This window comes from Chiloscyllium plagiosum, unplaced genomic scaffold (assembly GCF_037043375.1).
Source record: "Chiloscyllium plagiosum isolate Xiang-an unplaced genomic scaffold, Cpla_swu_hap1 HiC_scaffold_1, whole genome shotgun sequence".
In the NCBI taxonomy this organism is placed as follows: Eukaryota; Metazoa; Chordata; class Chondrichthyes; order Orectolobiformes; family Hemiscylliidae; genus Chiloscyllium; species Chiloscyllium plagiosum.
This window is the reverse complement of record NW_028270139.1, coordinates 82,599,004-82,618,758: the sequence shown is the minus strand read 5'-3', so window position 1 is coordinate 82,618,758 and position 19,755 is coordinate 82,599,004. Positions and strand designations below refer to the sequence as shown.

Here is a 19,755-nt window from a genome sequence, read left to right as displayed (position 1 = left end):
GAGGGTTGGTGTGGACTTGATGAGCTGAATGGCCTGTTTTCATATAGAGATTCTATGATTCTAAACCAGAGTACTTTATGACGTTCATCAATTTGAGCAAACTCTGCCTTTCAATAAGATCATGGCTGATTTGATGTGGCCTTAATTCCACTTTCCTGCCTGTTCCCCACCACTCTTGACGATAAAAAATGTATCGAATTCAGACTTCTGTACATTCAGTGATCAGTGTCCACTACTCTTTAGGAGAGAAAATTACAAAAATTAAGAACCTTAAAAGAAGAAATTCCTCCTCATTTTTGACCTTAAATGGGAGATTCTAATTTTGAAGCCATGCCTTCAAAAAATAATCTGTTGGCACTATGGGCATTTAATAAATTGAGCTTTGCAACATAAACTGTGAATGATCGATGCTGTGAAATCAATCAAGTTAGTTTCATATTTCTGCTTTTAGTGCATGAATGAATTAATGATCAGAATCATAATTTAAATACATAGCCAGTGTCTCTAGTGAGGGCAGTTCTGGAACTATTAGCGTTTCATATGGTTGTATGCCACTTGTGTCATTCATTTTGGAGTTAGCCAGACAGATTATTCCACTAACTAAGAACGGCCAGGCACCGTCTCCCCCAGAATTGAGAAAAAGCTATCAAACTGACAATCCTTTATATGCCAAGGACCCAGCTTCGAATCACACCACAGCAGATGATGGAATTAAGGAGTCTAATGATGACTATGAAATCATTGTCAATTGTCAGAAAAATCTATCTGGTTCACTAATGTCCGTAAGGGAAGGAAACCGTCATCCTTACCTGGCCTACATGTGACTCCAGACTCTCAGCAATTGGGATGGGCAATAAATACTGGCCTAGCCAATGATGCTCTCATCCCTTGAATGAATTTAAAAGTCTGTACAGATTATTAATTAAATTGAGAGGGCCTCCAAAACAAAAAGGCTTGGACAGAGGGATTTGAAAGTATGTAAAACAGAGTTGGCATGCAGGTGCAGCAAGAAATTAAGATTAGAACAAAAACAAAATGCTAGAGAAACCCAGTAAGTCTGGCAATATCTATAGAAAGAGAGAAGCAGAGTTAACATTTGTGTCTACTGACCCTTCATCAGAACTGAAAATAACTGGGGAAAGGTGATCACTTAATCTGAACTATCAAATCCTTTGTCCCCCAGCACTCCAACTCTGCCAACCCCCAACACACACATTATTGCATAAATGCTGCCCCGTACACACTTCCCATCAGCTCCAATGAAGAGTCATCTAGACTTGAGATATTAGCTTGCTCTCTCTCCATGGATGCTTCCTAACTGTGATCTCCAGCATTTCTTGTTTTCAGTACGGATTCCAGTATCTGGTGTAATTTGCTCCTGCATGTAGATGGAATGCATCAAAGAGAGAGACAGACAGAGCAAAAATGAGATAAGCAAACAAAAAGAAATTGCAGATAATAAGCTGAGAAAATGGGATAATTGCTAGGAGGGTGCTAACGAGAAATAGGAATGGTTGAAAATGGTTTGACTGTTTTGGTAGCAACCTATAGAAAGCAGGACCTAGATGTTGTTTTAGGGAATAGGAGAGCAGAGTACAGAAAGTAGGGCAGACACAACAGAGGGCATTGACAGATGGGATGGGGAATCCTTTAGTTGGAGAAACTGTGAGAATGGGTGAAGTTCTGACAGGGAGCAGGGTCTAAGAATATATAGTCAAGGTAACTGTGGGATTCGGTGGGTTTGCAGTGGATGTTGGTTGCTAGCCTATCCCCAGAAATGGAAATGAGAGCGATTGGGGAAGGGAGGAGTCAGAGATGGACCAAGTGAAGGTGACAGTAGAGTGGAAATAGAAGTGAAGTTGGCACATTTTTCCAATTCCAAATGGGAGAGGGAAGCAGCACTGATTATGTCATTAATGTACCGGAATGGAATTTTGGCTTCTATTTTTGGGAATGGAATTTTAAAATTGGAGGTCTTGTAAAAACTCTACAGGATTTTGTTGAGGCTGCACTAGGTGTAGTGTGTACAGTTTTGATCCCCATATTTAAGAAAAAGAGATGAAGGGGTTGATTTATCAAGAATGGATAAACAGATTAGGCCTTTATTCACTAGAGTTTAGAAGAATTAGTCTTGTTGAAACAAGATTTTGACAAGATAGATACTGAAAATATGTTTTGACTAGTGGAATGACAAACTGCGGGACATCATTACAGAATCAGGGAACACTTGTTTACATCGGAGATGCAAAGGAATATCTTTCCCAGAGTGCAATGAATGTTTGGAATTCTTTATCCTAGAAAGTTACAAAGGCTAGAACACAAATTATTTGAAGAGGAGATGGATGGATTTTTGAAATATTCAAGAGTTGAAGCCCATTGGTAATGATCATAAAGAATGGCAGGAGAGGCTTCAGGGGATAAATGTTCTACTCCTGCTCCCATTTCTTAAATTCTTATCAACTGTTGCATGTTTTAGCTTAAGGATAATTGTAAAAAAAAATCATCTGATTGTAATAAAACAGGTAATGTAATTTGAAATATTTTTAACTATCCAAGAAACCTAAACCTTGTCAGACCCAAAGGAGGATGGCATGGTGGCACAGTGGTTAGCACTGCTGCCTCACAGCACCAAAGACCTGGGTTCAGTTCCCGCCTCAGGCAACTGTCTGTGTGGAGTTTGCACGCTCTCCCTGTGTCTGCGTAGGTTTCCTCCGGGACACACAAATGTGCGGGTTAGGTGAATTGGCCATGCTAAATTGCCCCAAGTGTTAGGTGAATGGGTAAATGTAGGGAATGGGTCTGGGTGGGTTGCTCTTTGGAAGGTCGGTGTGGACTTGTTGGGCCAAAGGGCCTGTTTCTACACCGTAAATAATCTAATCTAATCTAATCTAATCTAATCTGTGAAGACATCTGTTCTTGGTGGAGACTTTGTAACTTTTCCATCATTGGACCCTAATATCAGATTGCTGTTTTTAATCGTGCATTGATATTTTTAATTAGACAAAACTAAGATAACTCATAGCCACAAGATGACACCAAATCCTCTTTTTCTTCTTTTTATAAACAACTGATGAGTTAAATAATATCAATATCTCAAATAAAGAAACATTTACTTACCTACAAGAAGTTCCTGTGACACTTCACAGATACTGTGGAACTAGAAGCTTAGTTTCTGACACTTACTGAAACTTTAATTTGACAGTAGCCTGCTCATCACTGTAATATAGTAATTTGCCAAAACAATATATTGCATGACTGACAAAGTTTAAAATATTATCATCTTTTCAATTGATTATGAAAGGTACGTGCTTACAGATATAATGACTGTAATTACTGTCTACCACATCAGAAAACTTGCTTAAAATACAGGAATTAACAATTTTATATTTTGCTCCTCAAAATCTTTACAATATGAAACATTGGTGTACAATTTTATGATAAATTTGTAATATTTCCTTAAGATATAAAACCTTACATTTATTTTTCACCCTGCCTGAACCCATTTTTCTCTATTTATATAATAATGAAAGTGATTCTATTGTCTTGCAGATGTGGTTGGTGGTTATAGTGTAAAGAGAACAGGTAGTACAACCTTTTCATTCAGACAGATTTGGATCTGGTTGACTTATTCCAGCTACAAAATCCTAGGAAAATGTCAAAATTCTACATTAAAGCAAAATTTCCTTTGAATTAAATTACTGTTGTTTTCAATAGACAAAAATTAAACCTATATAAAAAAAAATCACAACTTAATTAACTTACTTTGACCATTTCTCATATATGATTCAGTCGTGTAGGTTAAAACTTCCAATACAGAGGAACTTCGATTATCCAGCATTCGATTGTCCGAATATTGGATTATCTGACAAGATTGTAAGGTTCTGATGCTTGGCTAAACAATGCTATCTGGAATTCGATTAACCAAACGAAATACTATCCGCCCGTGTCCTTCGGATAATTGAAGTTCCTCTGTATATAGTTAAGGAAAAGCTCCCTACTGATATTTGGATGAGATGTTAAAGTGACACTACATGTGCCACCTTCAGTGGGCACAGATAATCCTGATGAAGGGCTTTTGCCCGAAACGTCGATTTTGCTGCTCGTCGGATGCTGCCTGAATTGCTGTGCTCTTCCAGCACCACTGATCCAGAAACAGATAATCACATGTTAGGTTTTCAGGAAAAGTAAGAATATTCTTCTGGTTTCCTGACAAAGACTCTGAACTAACATCATGAAAAATGATTATCTTGTAATTTCCACATGCAACTTGTGGGATTCCATGCACACAAGTTGGCTCCCACATTTGCACAGAATCTCACAGTACATACAGCACAGAAACAGTTAATTCAGCCCGTCAGTCCATGCTGTTGTTTTATGTTCCACTTGACCCTCCTCCTATCACCATCATCTAACTCTATCAGCATTGCCCTCTATTCCTTTTTTCCTCGAATGTTTACCTAACTAACCCTTAAATGCATTATGGGTTTTGCAAACATGGCTGGTTGGATAAGGTCAGATTCTAGATTAGAGTGGTGCTGGAAAAGCACAGCAGTTCAGGCAGCATCGAGGAGCAGGAAAATCGATGTTTCGGGCAAAAGCCCTTCATCAGGAACAGAGATTTTGCCTGGATAAGGTCAGAACCATACCTATTGGGAACAGCTAAAGGAATATGTTTGGTGACTCTCAACAGGCAAAGTACTGACCACAACTCAAAACAGTGTCCAATAGTATTTGTTAACTATGATCTTATGAACATGTGAAATAGGAGCAGAAGTATACCATTTAGCTCTTCAAGCCTGCTCCACCATTCAACAAGTTCATGGCTAATCTATTATGTTCTGAATTCTACATTCCCATCCATACTGCGTACATTGATACTATTCACACTAACTACTTCTAGTGATAGCAAGTTTCACATTCTCACCAGTTTGTGTGAATAAGTTCTCCTGAATTCCCTATTTTATTTCTTAATGACATTTGCTTTGGTCTCCCCCACATCTGGAAACAGCCAAAGATTATTACCCTTGAGGTGTTGGTTTTTAAATGTAGTTCTTAGTCCTGATACACCCACACATTATAACTGCGATTACACATTCAAAGTACTTAATTAGATGTAAAATGCTTTTGGATTCTTGAAAAAGGTGTTAAATAAATAAAAATTATTTGTTAATAAGTTTTACTTGATTTAATTTAGAAGACCAGAGTGATAAGTGTTGGAAGGATCCAAGATTCCAATGTAGTCTGATGAAGTGAACTGTTTTCTTATTCTAAGTTTTATGCTGAGTGTAAGCCTCCAAATGTAGCAGGCAGTAAGTGCATGTGATTTGTGGTTGGAAGTGTTATGTGCCATATCAGATTGGGTCATTAGGAGGCTTGTTAGAAATGTTTAAAAGGGAAATAATTTATTTAAATTCAAGTTTTGTGTTGGTCTTGCAATACTAGTTCTCAATTTTTGAATGCCTCAATGCTTCATCTCTCACAAGCTGAATTTATACAATATGATGTGAGGTGCTGCATTTTGGGAAAGCAAATCTTAGCAGGGCTTATGCACTTAAGCTCCTAGGGAGTGTTGCTGAACAAAGAGACCTTGGAGTGCAGGCTCATAGCTCCTTGAAAGTAGTTACAGGTAGATAGAATAGTGAAGATGATGTTTGGTATGCTCTCCTTTATTGGTCAGAGTATTGAGTACAGGAGTTGGGAGGTTATATTACGGCTGTACAGCATGTTGTTTACCCCACTTTTGGAATAAATCTTTCCAATAGGAAGGAGACCAGAATTGCACACAATGGAATATTGTGTGCAATTCTGGTCTCCTTCCTATCGGAAAGATATCGGAAAAACTTGAAAGAGTTCAGAAAAGATTTACAAGAATGTTGCCAGAGTTGGAGGATTTGAGCCATAGGGAGTGGTTGAATTGGCTGGGGCTGTTTTCCCTGGAACGTCAGAGGCTGAGGGGTGATCTTATAGAGGATTATAAAATCATGAGGGGCATGGATAGGATAAATAGACAGTCTTTTCCCTGGAGAAGGGAAAGATCTGAAAGTGACCTAAAGGGCAACCTTTTCACACAGAGGGTGGTGCGTGTGTGGAATGGGCTGTCAGAGGAAGTGGTGGAGGCTGGTACAATTGCAACATTTAAAAGGCATCTGGATGGGTATATGAATAGGAAGGGTTTGGAGGGATAATGGGCCAAGTGCTGTCAAGTGGGACTAGATTAGGTTGGGATATCTGGTTGTCATGGATGAGTTGGACCTAAAGATCTGTTTCCGTGCTGTACATCTGACTCTTTGACTCCAGGTCAGCGCAACATCGAGGGCCGAAGGGCCTGTACTGCGCTGTTATGTTCTGTGTTATTTATCAAGCACATTACTGAAAATACTGTTCTTGTATCCCTTACTCCAGACAGGATACTTTTTCTCTCTAGCTCATACCAAGTGGCTGCTGTTACATTATTTTTGATAGTGCCATAAGGTGTGTGTGCAACTTATATATTTTAGCATTATTTATTTTAAAGTTTGGATTATGGCTAATGGCATGAGAGTATTATTCTGTTTGTTTGATGGAGGGTAATAAGTAACTTCTAACTATTTCAATAGTCACGGTGATTCTTTTAAAAATAGTCAGAGAGAGTGAGAGTTCTTAGAAGCTAATGGGAATTTATTTACAAAGTTATACATTAGGCATTCAAATTAAGGCCAGAGATATTTTTAAAATCTTTTATGTGGGGAAAACATCAATAGCTTACAAAAAAATCCACTGCATTTCAGTTTGGCAGTTTTGTACAAGTCTTGGCTAAAGCTGAATGTGTAAAACTATTCCTCCTCAAAGAAGAAGTTAGATAAGAACTGTTTAAAAGATACATTATTCAGTTTAAAGGTACAGACCAGAAGTATTAAAACCCTGAAGGGAGGTATTTGAAATAGAGAGAGTCTAAGTCTCTTCCTTGAGCCTTCATACAACTGAGCTGACAGATTCTCAAGAGTGAGAATTGTAGTCCAGTTGAACTAAAACCTCTAAATGTGGTAGAGAAGGGAATTCTCTCAAGTACAGTAAAGGAGATTTGGGATTAATTTTATGTACTTTACCATGCGTTTGAAATCTCTAGTGTAATGTGTAAAAAGTTTGGTTTATTATGTTTTACCATTGTTTATTTTGCATAATAAACTCTTGCATTATGGTTACAACCAAATCTGCAACTTGTATTTCAGTGAAAGACCAACTTGACAACTCTTTTTCCCCCCCCCAAAAAAAAACCCAAAATATCATCTGTCAAACCAAATTTTAGTCTGCGATCTGAATTGTCCTGGAATAACATCAGCTAGGTGTGTAATACTCTACATTTTTAAAAAATTCATTCACAGGATGAAGACATTGCTGGCCAGGGCAGTTGAGAGGGAGAAAGTGAGGACTGCAGAGTCAAAGAGCGTGGTGCTGAAAAGCACAGTCTATCAGACAGCATCTGATGCTGCCTGACCTGCTGTGGTTTTCCAGCACCACATTCTTTGACAGTGGGCAGTTGAGAGTCACCCACATTGCTGTGGGTCTGGAGTCACATGTAGGCCAGATCAGGTAAGGAGAGCAGTTTCCTTCCTATAAGGACAGTAGTGAACCAGATGGTTTTTTTTCCAACAATTCACAATAGATTTGTGAATCATTAGACTCTTAGACTCTTAATGCCTGATTTTCTTTTTAAATTGAATTTAAACTCCACCATCTGCTATGGCAGGATTTAGACGCAGGCTCCTAGAACATTTCCTGGGTCTGTAGATTAACAGTCAGCAACAATACCGCTAAACCATCACTTCCTCATTTATACATACTTCAGTGCTTTCTAAAGCTGAGATTTCAGGTGCATTTTTAGGGTTTTCAAGTTTAGACGGAATAAGGATCCCTCTAATATCTACAATTGCATGTATTCATTCATGATTGAAACAGCACTGTTTTAAGGGGAGAGTTCATATTGCAGCTTCTACAATACTTAACAAGAGTCACAATATATTATTAGTAAGTCATCAACTTATACTTTATTTAAAAAGGAATAATGTCATTCATTTTAAGGAAGTAATATCAGTGATAAAATCTGAAATCCTACACCATTTTTCACAAAAGAATGTCTTCGCATAATGCATTAACGGAAACTAATTTAGCAATTGCATTTATTTTAATGGGAAAAGCACCAACATCACTCATCCTTAATTTAAAATCCTGCTATTCACAACCGTCTATTTTTATATCATTCCATATGTGTGTGCTATAGTAACAATGAATGATTACAAGTTTATTTACTGATCTATTTTAAAAGAGGGTTCTCTAAATTAATGTTTATTTTAAATAAACAGCCAGAAGTATGTGCACCTGCAGTAAAACCTAAATAGAAATTACTGGCCAGGGTTGAGCTATAGGGAGAGGCTGAATAGGATGGGGCTGTTTCCCCTGGAGTGTCAGGGGTGACCTTATAGAGGTTTATAAAATTATGAAGGGCATGGATAGGATAAATAGACAAGGTCTTTTCCCTGGGTTGGAGGCATACAGAACTAGAGGGCATAGGTTTAGGGTGAGAGGGAAAAGATTTAGAAGGGACCTAAGGGGCAACATTTTCATGCAAAGAGTGGTGCAGTATGAAATGTGCTGCTGGAGGAAGTGATGGAGGCTGGTACAGTTACAACATTTAAAAGGCATCTGGATGGGTACATGAATAGCAAGGGTTTGGGGGGGGATATGGGACTAGATTAATTTAGAATATCTGGTTGGTATGGATGGGTTGGACAGAAGGCTCTGTTTCCGTGATGTACATCTGTATGACTGTGACTCTATAAATTTTATTAAATGGTGAAAGGCTTTCATCCTGGTTATATGAGCAATTGTTCAAATTTCCTTATATAATCAAGTTGGAGAGAAATTGATAGATGTTTAACTTTTGAACTGCTAATGGGACATTGCTGAATTATATCAAGATCCAATAACTTGATATTCTGATAATTTGTTTCAAAATTGCTTACACTGAACACAACATTTAATGAAGGCACTGTGAGGGAGGGGGCAATTTGTGCTTTTTGTACTCAATTCTTCAACAAAACATGTATTTTGAATTTTAAAACACTATATGTTGACCATGAAAATGACACTTTGTCAATATATATTACATACCAATTGTCCTAAAATAATGTGCAAATGAGGCAAATTACTCTTTGCATGCACCATTCACTTAGTTCATTATGTTACAAGACAGTTTTAGAAAAGTATATGTGAATGTTTCATACTGACTTAATAACTTTCATAGATGGAAGCATTGTTCCCCAGAAACAGACCACATGGATTTTTTTTTAAAAGGGACCAGTTTGCAACCACTTAAACTAAAAACGATTGAATGCCACATCTGAGCTATGCAGGCTGACATTACAAATAAAGCATTGTACAGAACACTGCAGGTCTACAATACCTTTTCAAATAGCTGTATATTTTCCTTCTGCACCACTCTGGCCCTGTAGCCATCTACTGCAAGAAGCTGCGGCAAAATTCAGGAAGCAATATCCCACAATATTGTATTCTTGCCCCAAATCTTTGAAAAAAAATTCAATCAGTATAAATGAAAGGCATGTTCATGATATCTCTTCTATTTTTTTCTCTCAGGTATCACTGCTTAATAATTAAGTTTAAATTCTCTACTTCTTACAAAATCTTTATCATTGCCTTTTAAAGAAAGCAGTTAGTTTGCATTAAGACTCAAAATGTTATCATATGTATTGCTCCCAAAGAATGTGTCTTTGTACATATATGATTTGATCAAGAAATCAAGGCGATATTACGTTATGGACGATAATACAACCAGTATCGTTTTCACACAGTTTCAATGGGTAAGGTGCCACTTTTTTTTTCAGTAATCTTATACCCTGCCCTGCCGCAATGCCAATTATGCTTGCTATCAACATTAAAGCAAGTTTTGTTAAGCAATACATTCGGAATAGAATTATATTCCCGTTGTACATTCAAGAGTGACTAGACCAATGTGGTGTATGTGTTAAGCAGTGGTTGTAGGAAAGCCAATTGGTCATGGGAATATTTCCTTTGGAGCATACCCACACAGGCACAGACATCTGACAGGGATGGTGGGCAGGTGAAGGTTGGGATCTTGGAGAACACTTCTTCCCAGAATTTCCTCCATAAGCAGCTGTACCTAGGGCTAATAGAGATATAGTAGATTTAGATTTCCATAGCATGACAATAGATTAATGTTTTTGTCTTCAAAAATCTAGCTGAGGCATTACTTGCTCATTATAAAACTGATCAGCACCACTCCACCAGGTCATTTCCTAGCCGGTAAAGGCAAAATCATAACCCATACTTACTATTTATTTTTGTTATTTGGCTCTGTACAAAGCTAGCTACCAAAACATTCATTGGAACAAAATATGTCCTCTATATATTTTATCAACATTTTTAGTTTGCCATTAATGTCACTCTCAATCACTATAATAACAAAATAACATAATAACAAAAATGCTATTCAGTTTATCAAACTGAACTGTTGAAGAGACAATTGCTGGTGGAATTTTATGCAGACTGAGAAGAGGGAGACCATGGAGACCAAGCCTATTCAATTACGGGAGAGATCCTGCATCAGTCTCCCAGCAACAGGATATCCTTCCCTGGTTAAGTGGGAGGGCCGAAGGGGCTGCTGTTGGTGATACCTGGCCAGTGGTGCTGCAGATAATTTTCCTGATGCAAGCAGCCATTAATTTAATTACAATTGAGGGAAGTGAAGGTGCTTAGGGTATAAAATTTCCTTGGGAATAACTTAAATGTGACTTCAGCAGAACACCTGGATCATGGCTGTAAGGGGTCAAGCATTGTACTGGTACCATTTGGCTGGAGGTCCAGACCAAACCTGTAAAAATTCAGGGTCCAAGTCCTGTATTTTAATTGAAAGAGGATATCTATGCAGTTTAATAAAGGGTTACAGATTTTCATTTGATTCTTTATCAAACTTATAGCTCCAGTTGAAACTCACAGCCTGAAATCTTAGGAGGATACAGTGGTAATGAATGCTGTGTTTTATTTAGACAAGATTTATACCAGCTACTTGTACCTCAACTGTACAAAAGCACTGCCTGAACCATAAAACCTCATTCTTAATTCCGCTGCACAGAAATGTGTATAATTTGATGGATAACTAAGATATCCTTCTATTCTTCCCAAATATTATAATAGATGTGAACTAGTAATGGACAGCACATGTTATGATGTCATTTGTTGTCTACTTACATTTTCCAGCTGTTACAGCTTTGCTAGAAGAGTATCTAGGTCTCATTCTCTATAATCATGACAGGATTACTCATACCTATAAGTTAACAATCAATTCAACTGTCAGTCATATAATGTGAAATTTCATAGTGTCCCTGTAATTTCTAGTTACATAGAAATTTGCTTCATGTCACTACTATAGGACTTCCAATATCTCCCAACTTTATAGTCCACCATACAAATATTTGAGCAATTTTGAAATCAGAGAAATTGATTACCATATAGTTATATGTGAGCTTTATATATGTATGTATTGTAAGATTCTTTATTTTAGAGCTTGGACTTTGAACTAGTGGCTTGTGGAATTTGATATGTGCCTATGAAGGGGTTTAATGATTAGATTCTAACGCTTCCTGAAGCCAGGATTTGTTAAACAAAAATCATTGGCCTCCAAGAACTATGCCACTCTCAATCAGGATTTGTTTACATTGTTTTCTCCTAAATCTCTCCTCAATGTAATGCTTTTTGCTACAGCTAGAAGAATCAGGAATTGTGTTGTAATTTTGGCTTAAGGCAAACAAACATAGCTTGGAAACCTCTATGATTACAGTTTGTAGAAATTCTTGTTGAAGTTAGATGTATAAAACAGTTTTTTCCTGAAGAAAGGAGATGGTTTATAATTGTTAATAGGTTTCCTCTGTGTTACAGTGGAGTTGAGAAGGACTTTTTTCTCCACCCAGAGGGTGTTGGGAGTCTGGAACTCGCTGTCTGAAAGGGTGATTGAGTCAGAAACACTCAAAATGTGTAATAGCATTTAGATATTTGCTTTGCTTCCAGACGTATTGCCTGAGAACTGGAAAATTGGATGAGTGTGGTCAGATTTTTATTGATCTGCATGGAAAATAGGAGCAGAGCTAGGCTGTTCAACCTCTTGAGTCTGCTTCATCATTCAATATGATCATTGAACTCAATACGCTTGTCTCACACTCTCTCTCCCCATATTCCTTGATCTCTTAGCTGTGGAGCTATGTCTGCCTCCTTGAATAAGAACAAAGAACAATACAGTACAGAAACAAGCCCTTCAGCCCTCCAAGTCTGTGCTGACACATTTTGCCCTTCCATACTAAAACTGTCTTCTCTTACAACATCCATATCCCTCTATTTACTTCCTATTCATGTATTTGACCAGGTGCTTTTTGAATGCTGCTATTACTCTGGCCACACGTTCCAGGCACTCACCACTCTTTATGCAAACAGCTTGCCTTTGAAATTCCCCCACCCCCGCACCTTGATCCTGTGAACCCTAATAATTGACCCCCTCTATTCTGAGGAAAAAGCCTCATGCAATTCCACTCTATCCATGCCATTCACAATCTTATAAATTTATATTAGGTCATCCCTCAACCTCCTGCATTCCAGAGAAAATAAACTCAGTCTATCCAACCTGCCTTCATAGCGAAAATCCCCATACCAAGCAACATCCTGGGAAACCTTTACTGCACCCTCTCCAAAGCATCCACAACCTTCTGGTAGTGTGGAGACTGGAACTGTCCACAATATTCTAAGTGTGGCCTAACTAAAGTTGGCCCACGCTTGGAATATTGCACAATGCTTTGTCTCAATCAAATTCTGTGGTAGTGAATTCCATAGGCTCACTACTGTCTGGGTGAAGAAATTTCTCCACATTAGTAATTAGTAAAGTTAGGTCACATGGGATTCAGGGTGAGCTTGCCAATTGGAATTGGCTTAACAACAGGAGAGAGTGTGTGGTGGTGAAGGCTTGCTTCTTAGACTGGAGGCCTGTCACTAGCGGTGTTCCATAGTGATCAGTTCTGGGTCCTCTTTTGTTTGTCATTTATATAAATGATTTGGATGTGAACATGGTAGGCATGGTTAGTACATTTGCGGACACATCATAAGACCATAAGACGTAGGAGTGGAAGTAAGGCTATTTGGCCCATCAAGTCCACTCTCCATTTAATCATGGTAATGAGCATTTCAATTCCACTTTCCCCGTAGCCCTTAATTCCTTTTGAGATCAAGAATTTATCAATCTTTGCCTTGAAGACACCCAGTGTATTCCACTGGCCCACTGCACTCTGGCTGAAGAAATATCTCCTCATTTCTGTTCTAAATTGACTCCCTCTAACTTTAAGGCTGTGCCCACGGGTTCTTGTCTCCCCACCTAATGGAAACAACTTCCCAGCGTCCACCCTTTCTAAGCCATGCATTATCTTGTAAGTTTCTATTAGATCTCCCCTCAACCTTCTAAACTCTAATGAATACAATCCCAGTATCCTCAGCAGATCATCATATATTAGATCAACCATTCCAGGGATCATCCGTGTGAATTTCTGCTAGACACGATTCAGTGCCACTATGTCCCCTTGAGGTGTGGGGCCCAAATTGGACACAGTATTGTAAATGGGGCCTAACTCGAGCTTTATAAAGTCTCAAAAGTACATCGCTGCTTTTATATTCCAACCCTCTTGAGATAAATGACAACATTATATTTGCTTTTTTAATCATGGACTTAACCTGCAAATCAACCTTTAGAGAATCCTGGACGAGCACTCCCAGATCCCTTTGTACTTTGTCTTTATGAATTTTCTCACCGTTTTAAAAAATAGTCCATGCCTCTATTCTTTTTTCCAAAGTGCAAGACCTCACACTTGCTCACGTTGAATTTCATCCTAACTTCATATCATCAGCAAACTTCGCCAGTACCCCCCCAGTCCCTTCATCCAGATCATTAATATATAAAGTGAATAGCTGCGGCCCCAACACTGAACCCTGCAGGACGCAACTTGTCACTAGCTGCCATTCCGAAAAAGAACCTTTTATCCCAACTCTCTGCCTTCTGTCAGTCCGCCAATCCATGCCAGTAGCTCACCTCGAACACCATGGGCCCACACCTTACTCAGCATCCTCACATGAGGCAGCTTATCAAAAGCCTTTTGGAAGTCTAGATAGATAACATCCACTGGGTTTCCCTGGTCTAACCTACTTGTTACCTCTTCAAAGAATCCTAACAGGTTTGTCAGGCACAACCCCCCCTTACTAAATCCATGCTGACTTGTTCTAATCCGATCCTGCACTTCCAAGAATTTAGAAATCTCATCCTTAATGATGCATTCGAGAATTTTACCTACAGCCAAGGTTAGGCTGATCGGCCTATAATTTTCCATATTTGGTCTTGATCCTTTCTTGAACAAGGAGGTTACAACAGAGATTTTCCAATCGTCTGGGACTTTCCCTGACTCCAGTGATTTTTGAAAGATCACAGTCAGCACCTCCGTTATTTCCTCAGCCAACTCTCTCAGAGCTCTAGGATGCAACCCATCAGGTCAAAGAGATTTATCGATTTTTAGACCTTGTAGCTTTTCTAGCACTTTCTCCTTTTTAATGGCTACCATACTCAACTCTGCCCCCGACTCTCCTTAATTGTTGGAATATTACTCCTGTCTTCCACTGTGAAGACTGACACAAAGTACTTAAGTTTTTTTGAGATTAGATTCCCGACAGTGTGGAAACACAGGGTCTTTGGCCCATCAAGTCCACACCGACCCTCCGAAGAGTAACCCACCCAGTCCCATTTCCATCTGACTAATGCACCTAACACTACGGGCAATTTAGCATGGCCAATTCACCTAACCTACCCATCTTTGGGCTGTGAGAGGAAACCCACACAGACACTGGGAGAACGTGCAAAGACAACACAGACAGTCGCCTGAGACCGGAATCGAACCTGGGACCCTGGTGCTGTGAGGCATCAGTGCTAATCACTGAGCCACCGTGCCGCCCATTCTTCAGCAGTTTCCTTATCTCCCAGCAGTAGCCTTCCAGCATCAATTTGGAGCGGCCCAATTTCTACTTCTGCCTCTCATTTGTTTCTTATGTATTGAAAGAAACTTTTACTATCATTTCTAATATTACTGGCTAGCTTACCTTCATATCTGATCCTCTCCTTACTTATTTCTTTCTTTGTTATCCTTTGTTTTTGTAGTCTTCCCAATCTTCTGATTTCCAGTGCTCTTTGCCACCTTTATACGCTCTCTCTATTTTTTGATACATTTTCTGACTTCCTTTGTCAGCCATGGCTGTCTAACCCCTCCCTGGATAATCTGTCTTTTCTTTGGGATGAACCTCTGTACGGTGTCCTCAATTACACCCTGAAACCCCTGCCATTGTTCCCCACTAGGCTCTGCTTCCAGTCGATATTCATCAGTTTCTCTCTCATGCTCTTGTAATGACCTTTATTTAACTGTTACACCATTACATCCGATTTTGCCTTCTCTCTTGCAGACTGAACTCTACTAGATTATGATCGCTGCCTCATAAGTGTTCCCTTAATTTAAGTTCTTTTATAAAGTTTGGCTCATTTACAAAGCACTAGGTCCAGAATAGCTTGCTCCCTTGTGGGCTCCATCACAAGCTGTTCCAAAAAGCCATCCTATAAGCATTCCATGAATTCCCTTTCTTTGGATCCACCAGCAATGTAATTCACCCAGTCCATTTGTACATTAAAGTCCCCCATGATCACCGTGACCTTGCCTTTCTGACATGCCATATCTATTTCCTGGTTCATCTTGCGTCCCTGGTCCTGACCACTTCTGGGAAATGTGTACATACTCCCATTCTGGTTTTTCTGTCTTTGTGGTTCCTCAACTCCACCCACAGACTCCACATCATCTGACTCTGTCAGTGCCATAGATTTAACCTCATTCTTGACTAATCTCATTCTCTGCCTGTCTTTTTGATAAGTTGTAAATCCTTGAATGTTTAACTGCCAGTCCTGAACCCCCTGCAATCACGTCTCTGTGATTCCTACCACATCATGATCATTTGTGCCGTTGATCAATCTGCTTTGTTACAAATACTATGAACATCTAGATAAAATGCATGAATGCTAATTTTCTTATCCTCCTTTCTATGCCACATCAAAATTGGTGGCTTAGAAACCTTTTTCACTGTCAACTAATATTACAAAGGGATCTTAATCAAATGGATCAATGGACTGACAAATGGTAGATGGAGTTTAATCTGGATAATTGAGAGGTATTTTATTTTGGTACAACAAACAAGGGTAGTGCTTATACAGTTAAGCGCAGGGCCTTGGGTAGTGTTGTAGAACAGAGGGACCTAGGAGTACAGGTACATATTTTTTGAAGTTTGTATCACACATCGACAGGGTGGTTAAAAAGGTGCTTGGCACACTTGCCTTCATTACTCAGTCCTTTTGAGTATAGGAGTTGGGACATCATGTTGATATTGCATAGGACTTTAGTGAGGCCTCTTCTAGAATACTGTGTCCAGTTCTGGTTGCCCAGTTATAGGAAGGATATTATTTAGCTGGACTGGGCTCAGAAGAGATTACGACTCAAACCTTCCATACCCAGCAATATCCTGTTAAAGAAAGACTGGATAGGCTGGGACTTATTCACTGGAGCTTACGAGGTTGAGAGGTGACCTTATGGAAGTTTATAAAATATTTGGGAGGGGGTGGGAGGAGGATAATAGGCTATGGGGAGAGTGCGAGTAAGTGGAGGTGAAATGCCCATCAGCCATGATTGAATGGCGGAGTGGACTCGATGGGCCAAATGGCCTTCCACTCCTATGCCTTATGGTATTCTAGGTAGAGTTAATGGTAATTGTCTTTTCTCTAGGATGGCGAATTTCAAGACTAGGGGGCATATTTTTAAGGTGAGGGGGAGAGATTTTAAAAAAGAAATGAGGGGCAATTGTTTTACACAAAGAGTTGTTTGTGTGTAGAATGAACTTCCTGAGGAAGTGGTGGATGTGGGTACAATTACAACATTTAGAAGACATTTGGATAAGTACATGAATAGGAAAGGTTTGGTGGGATATGGGACAGGAGCAGGCAGGTAGGACTATGGGATTATGCTTGGCGTGGATGGTTGGACCAAAGGGTATGTGTCCATGCTGTATGACTCTGACCTCAGTCCAAGAAAGTTTAAGGATAAAGGGTAAACCTATGACCCTCTGGTTTAGGACTCCCCATCATCAGGAACTTCCTACCCATGTCTAGTTCTGTTAGAATTTGATAGATTACAATGATATTTTCCTGTTTTCTCCACTGCCCCACCCCATTCCTTTAACTCTGGTGAATATAATCCTAACAACTCAATTTCTCCTCATACCTCAGTCCTGCCATTCCAGGAATCATTTTGGTAATCATTCAATGCAATCCCTCTATAGAAAGAATATCCATCCTCAGATAAGGAGACCAAAACTTCAAACAATGTTCTTGGTGTGGGATCACCAACACCCTGTATAATTGCAGCAGGACATCCTTGTTCCTGTATTCTAATCCTCTCACTATGAAGGCCTCCTTTGCTGCCTGTTACAAATGTATGCTTACTTTCAGTGACTGGTGGATGAGGACACCTATGTTTCACTGAACAATCCCTATCACAGCTTACACCATTCAAATTGTAATTTGCCTTCCTATTTTTGCTACCAAAGTGCATTTGCTTTGCATTTGCCCACTCAGTCTGTACAAATCACTCTGAAACATTCCTGCATCCTCCTCATGGCTCACCCTTTCACCCAGCTTTATGTCATCTGCAAATTTGAGATACTATATTTAATTATGTATATCATTAACATATGTTGTGAATGGCTGGGGTCCTAATACCGATTCTTGCGGTACCTCCCTAGTCACTGCCTGCCTTTCAGAATGAGACCAATTTCTTTGTTTCCTGCCTGTTAACCAATTTTCCTCCCATCTTAATACATACATCCAATCCCGTGTGCTTTAATTTTAGACTTTAATCAATTTTGTGGGATTTTGTCAAAAGCCTCCTGAAAGTCCAAATAAACCATATCCACTGGTTTCCCATATCAACCCCATTAGTTACATCCTTGAAAAATCTCAGTAGATTTTTCAAGCATGATTTTACTTGTTTAAATCCATGTTGACTCTTGTCTAATTCTACCACTGTTTTCTAAGTGTTATAAAATTCTTGATAATGGACCATAGCAGCTTCCCCACAACTGACATCAGACTCATTGGTCTGTAATTCCCTGTTTTCTCTCTCTCTCGCTTTTTAAACAACGAGGTTACATTAGCTACCCTCCGATTCATACGAACTGTTCCAGGATCTAAAGAATCTTGGAAGATGACCACCAATACATTAACTATTTTTGTTGGGTTTAATGGTCTCATTCTGTGCTGTAAATATCTATGAATCTATAATTTAACTATTCATTTTCTTTTTCATTAATGAGGATATTAGTGCTCCCTACAGTACAGGATTACAAATATGAGGATTTGGGATCAAGTGGATTGGGAAAGGTACATATCTTTTCTTTTACATTTTCTTATGTCTCAAACAGAAGGCCAATGGCACTGCAGGGCATTACTGATGACTGCCCAGTAAGCCTGATTCATTAATGTAGACCTGCCCCTGAAAGCTCAAAATCTTCTCTTAAACTTTTGTAAATTCTGCTAAGAGATAAAATGACTTTTTAAAAAAATAGAATTCAGCACGAGAGTCATTTCGAATTTCCTTTTTGTGTAAAATGCAGAATAGATCATCACTCGTTCGTAAGTATGTTTTACTAGTACATCTGAACCTGCAGTAGTTTGTTCTCTGAAATGTGTCAAAGCCTTGTGGATGTAAACTACAGTCAATTTATAAATGATCAATGATCTGCAACATATCAGCCAAAGTCTTTACTACTGTCCTAGTTTTTTTTTGTTTCAAACCAATATTACCCGTTTCTGGTTTATGTAAAGTTATTTAAATTGTAAAATGTTCCAAATACTCACCAAGCTTGCCTTTCTCATCATCAGAAGCTCCTTCAGACCAAGTTTGGCTACTACCCAGTAAATGGTTCTGGGATTCTCGTAAAGGTTTTGCAGGGAATGGATGTGCTTCAGTAATGCTGTGAACCAGGTGATTGAAGAGTTAGTTCAGTACGTGGTGGCTCCCTTGAATCAATCTCCAGGATACTGCACAATGCCAGGCACTCAGTAAATCTCACTCAAAATTACAACACATCACTTGTACTATGTAATGAATTGTATAGATTGAAATAACATGTCAATCGAAGAAGAACTGCATAGCATCTTAGAAAGCGATAGTTCAAATCAAAGATAGAGGACAGCAAAATAAATATTTCTTGAGCGTATTAAAATTTTTTATTCATTTCTGCAAAAGAAAAATCTTTCTACGTTGAAAATAGCATTGCGATAAATAAATAATAATTACTTTTTGGCGGATAAGTTGTGAGCAGATGGTGTGGATGGTTGCTCCGAATCCTGATTCACCAAGCATGTTGGGAAGGAACAACCGTCACCTAGACTGCATTTGTAAAAGGAAGTTCATTTTTATGAAATGCAACATAGTATCAATGTTTTATACACTGTATTCATTACCCCTGTTGACAAATGAGCACACAGCATGTTTATTCTTCAGTAAAATTAGTTCAGCCTGAACGACTACTGCCTAGCCTGGACACATCACATGTCCAATGTCACTGATGTTA

The 19,755-nt window shown here is 38.9% G+C and overlaps 1 protein-coding gene across 2 annotated transcripts in view; it reads right to left on the bottom strand.

Moving 5' to 3' along the window:
- Positions 1-10,042: 10,042 nt before the first annotated feature.
- Positions 10,043-19,755, bottom strand: part of zdhhc2 (zDHHC palmitoyltransferase 2) — a 106,429-nt gene continuing 96,716 nt past the window's right edge. For both annotated transcript variants that reach the window (XM_043690199.2, XM_043690209.2), the window contains 4 exons: positions 19,479-19,571; positions 19,037-19,152; positions 11,263-11,338; positions 10,043-10,180 (listed from right to left, as the gene is read on the bottom strand). In XM_043690199.2, coding sequence (XP_043546134.1) covers positions 11,298-11,338; positions 19,037-19,152; positions 19,479-19,571 — 250 coding nt within the window. In that variant the 3' untranslated portion in view covers positions 10,043-10,180; positions 11,263-11,297. The remainder of the gene's footprint in view (positions 10,181-11,262; positions 11,339-19,036; positions 19,153-19,478; positions 19,572-19,755) is intronic.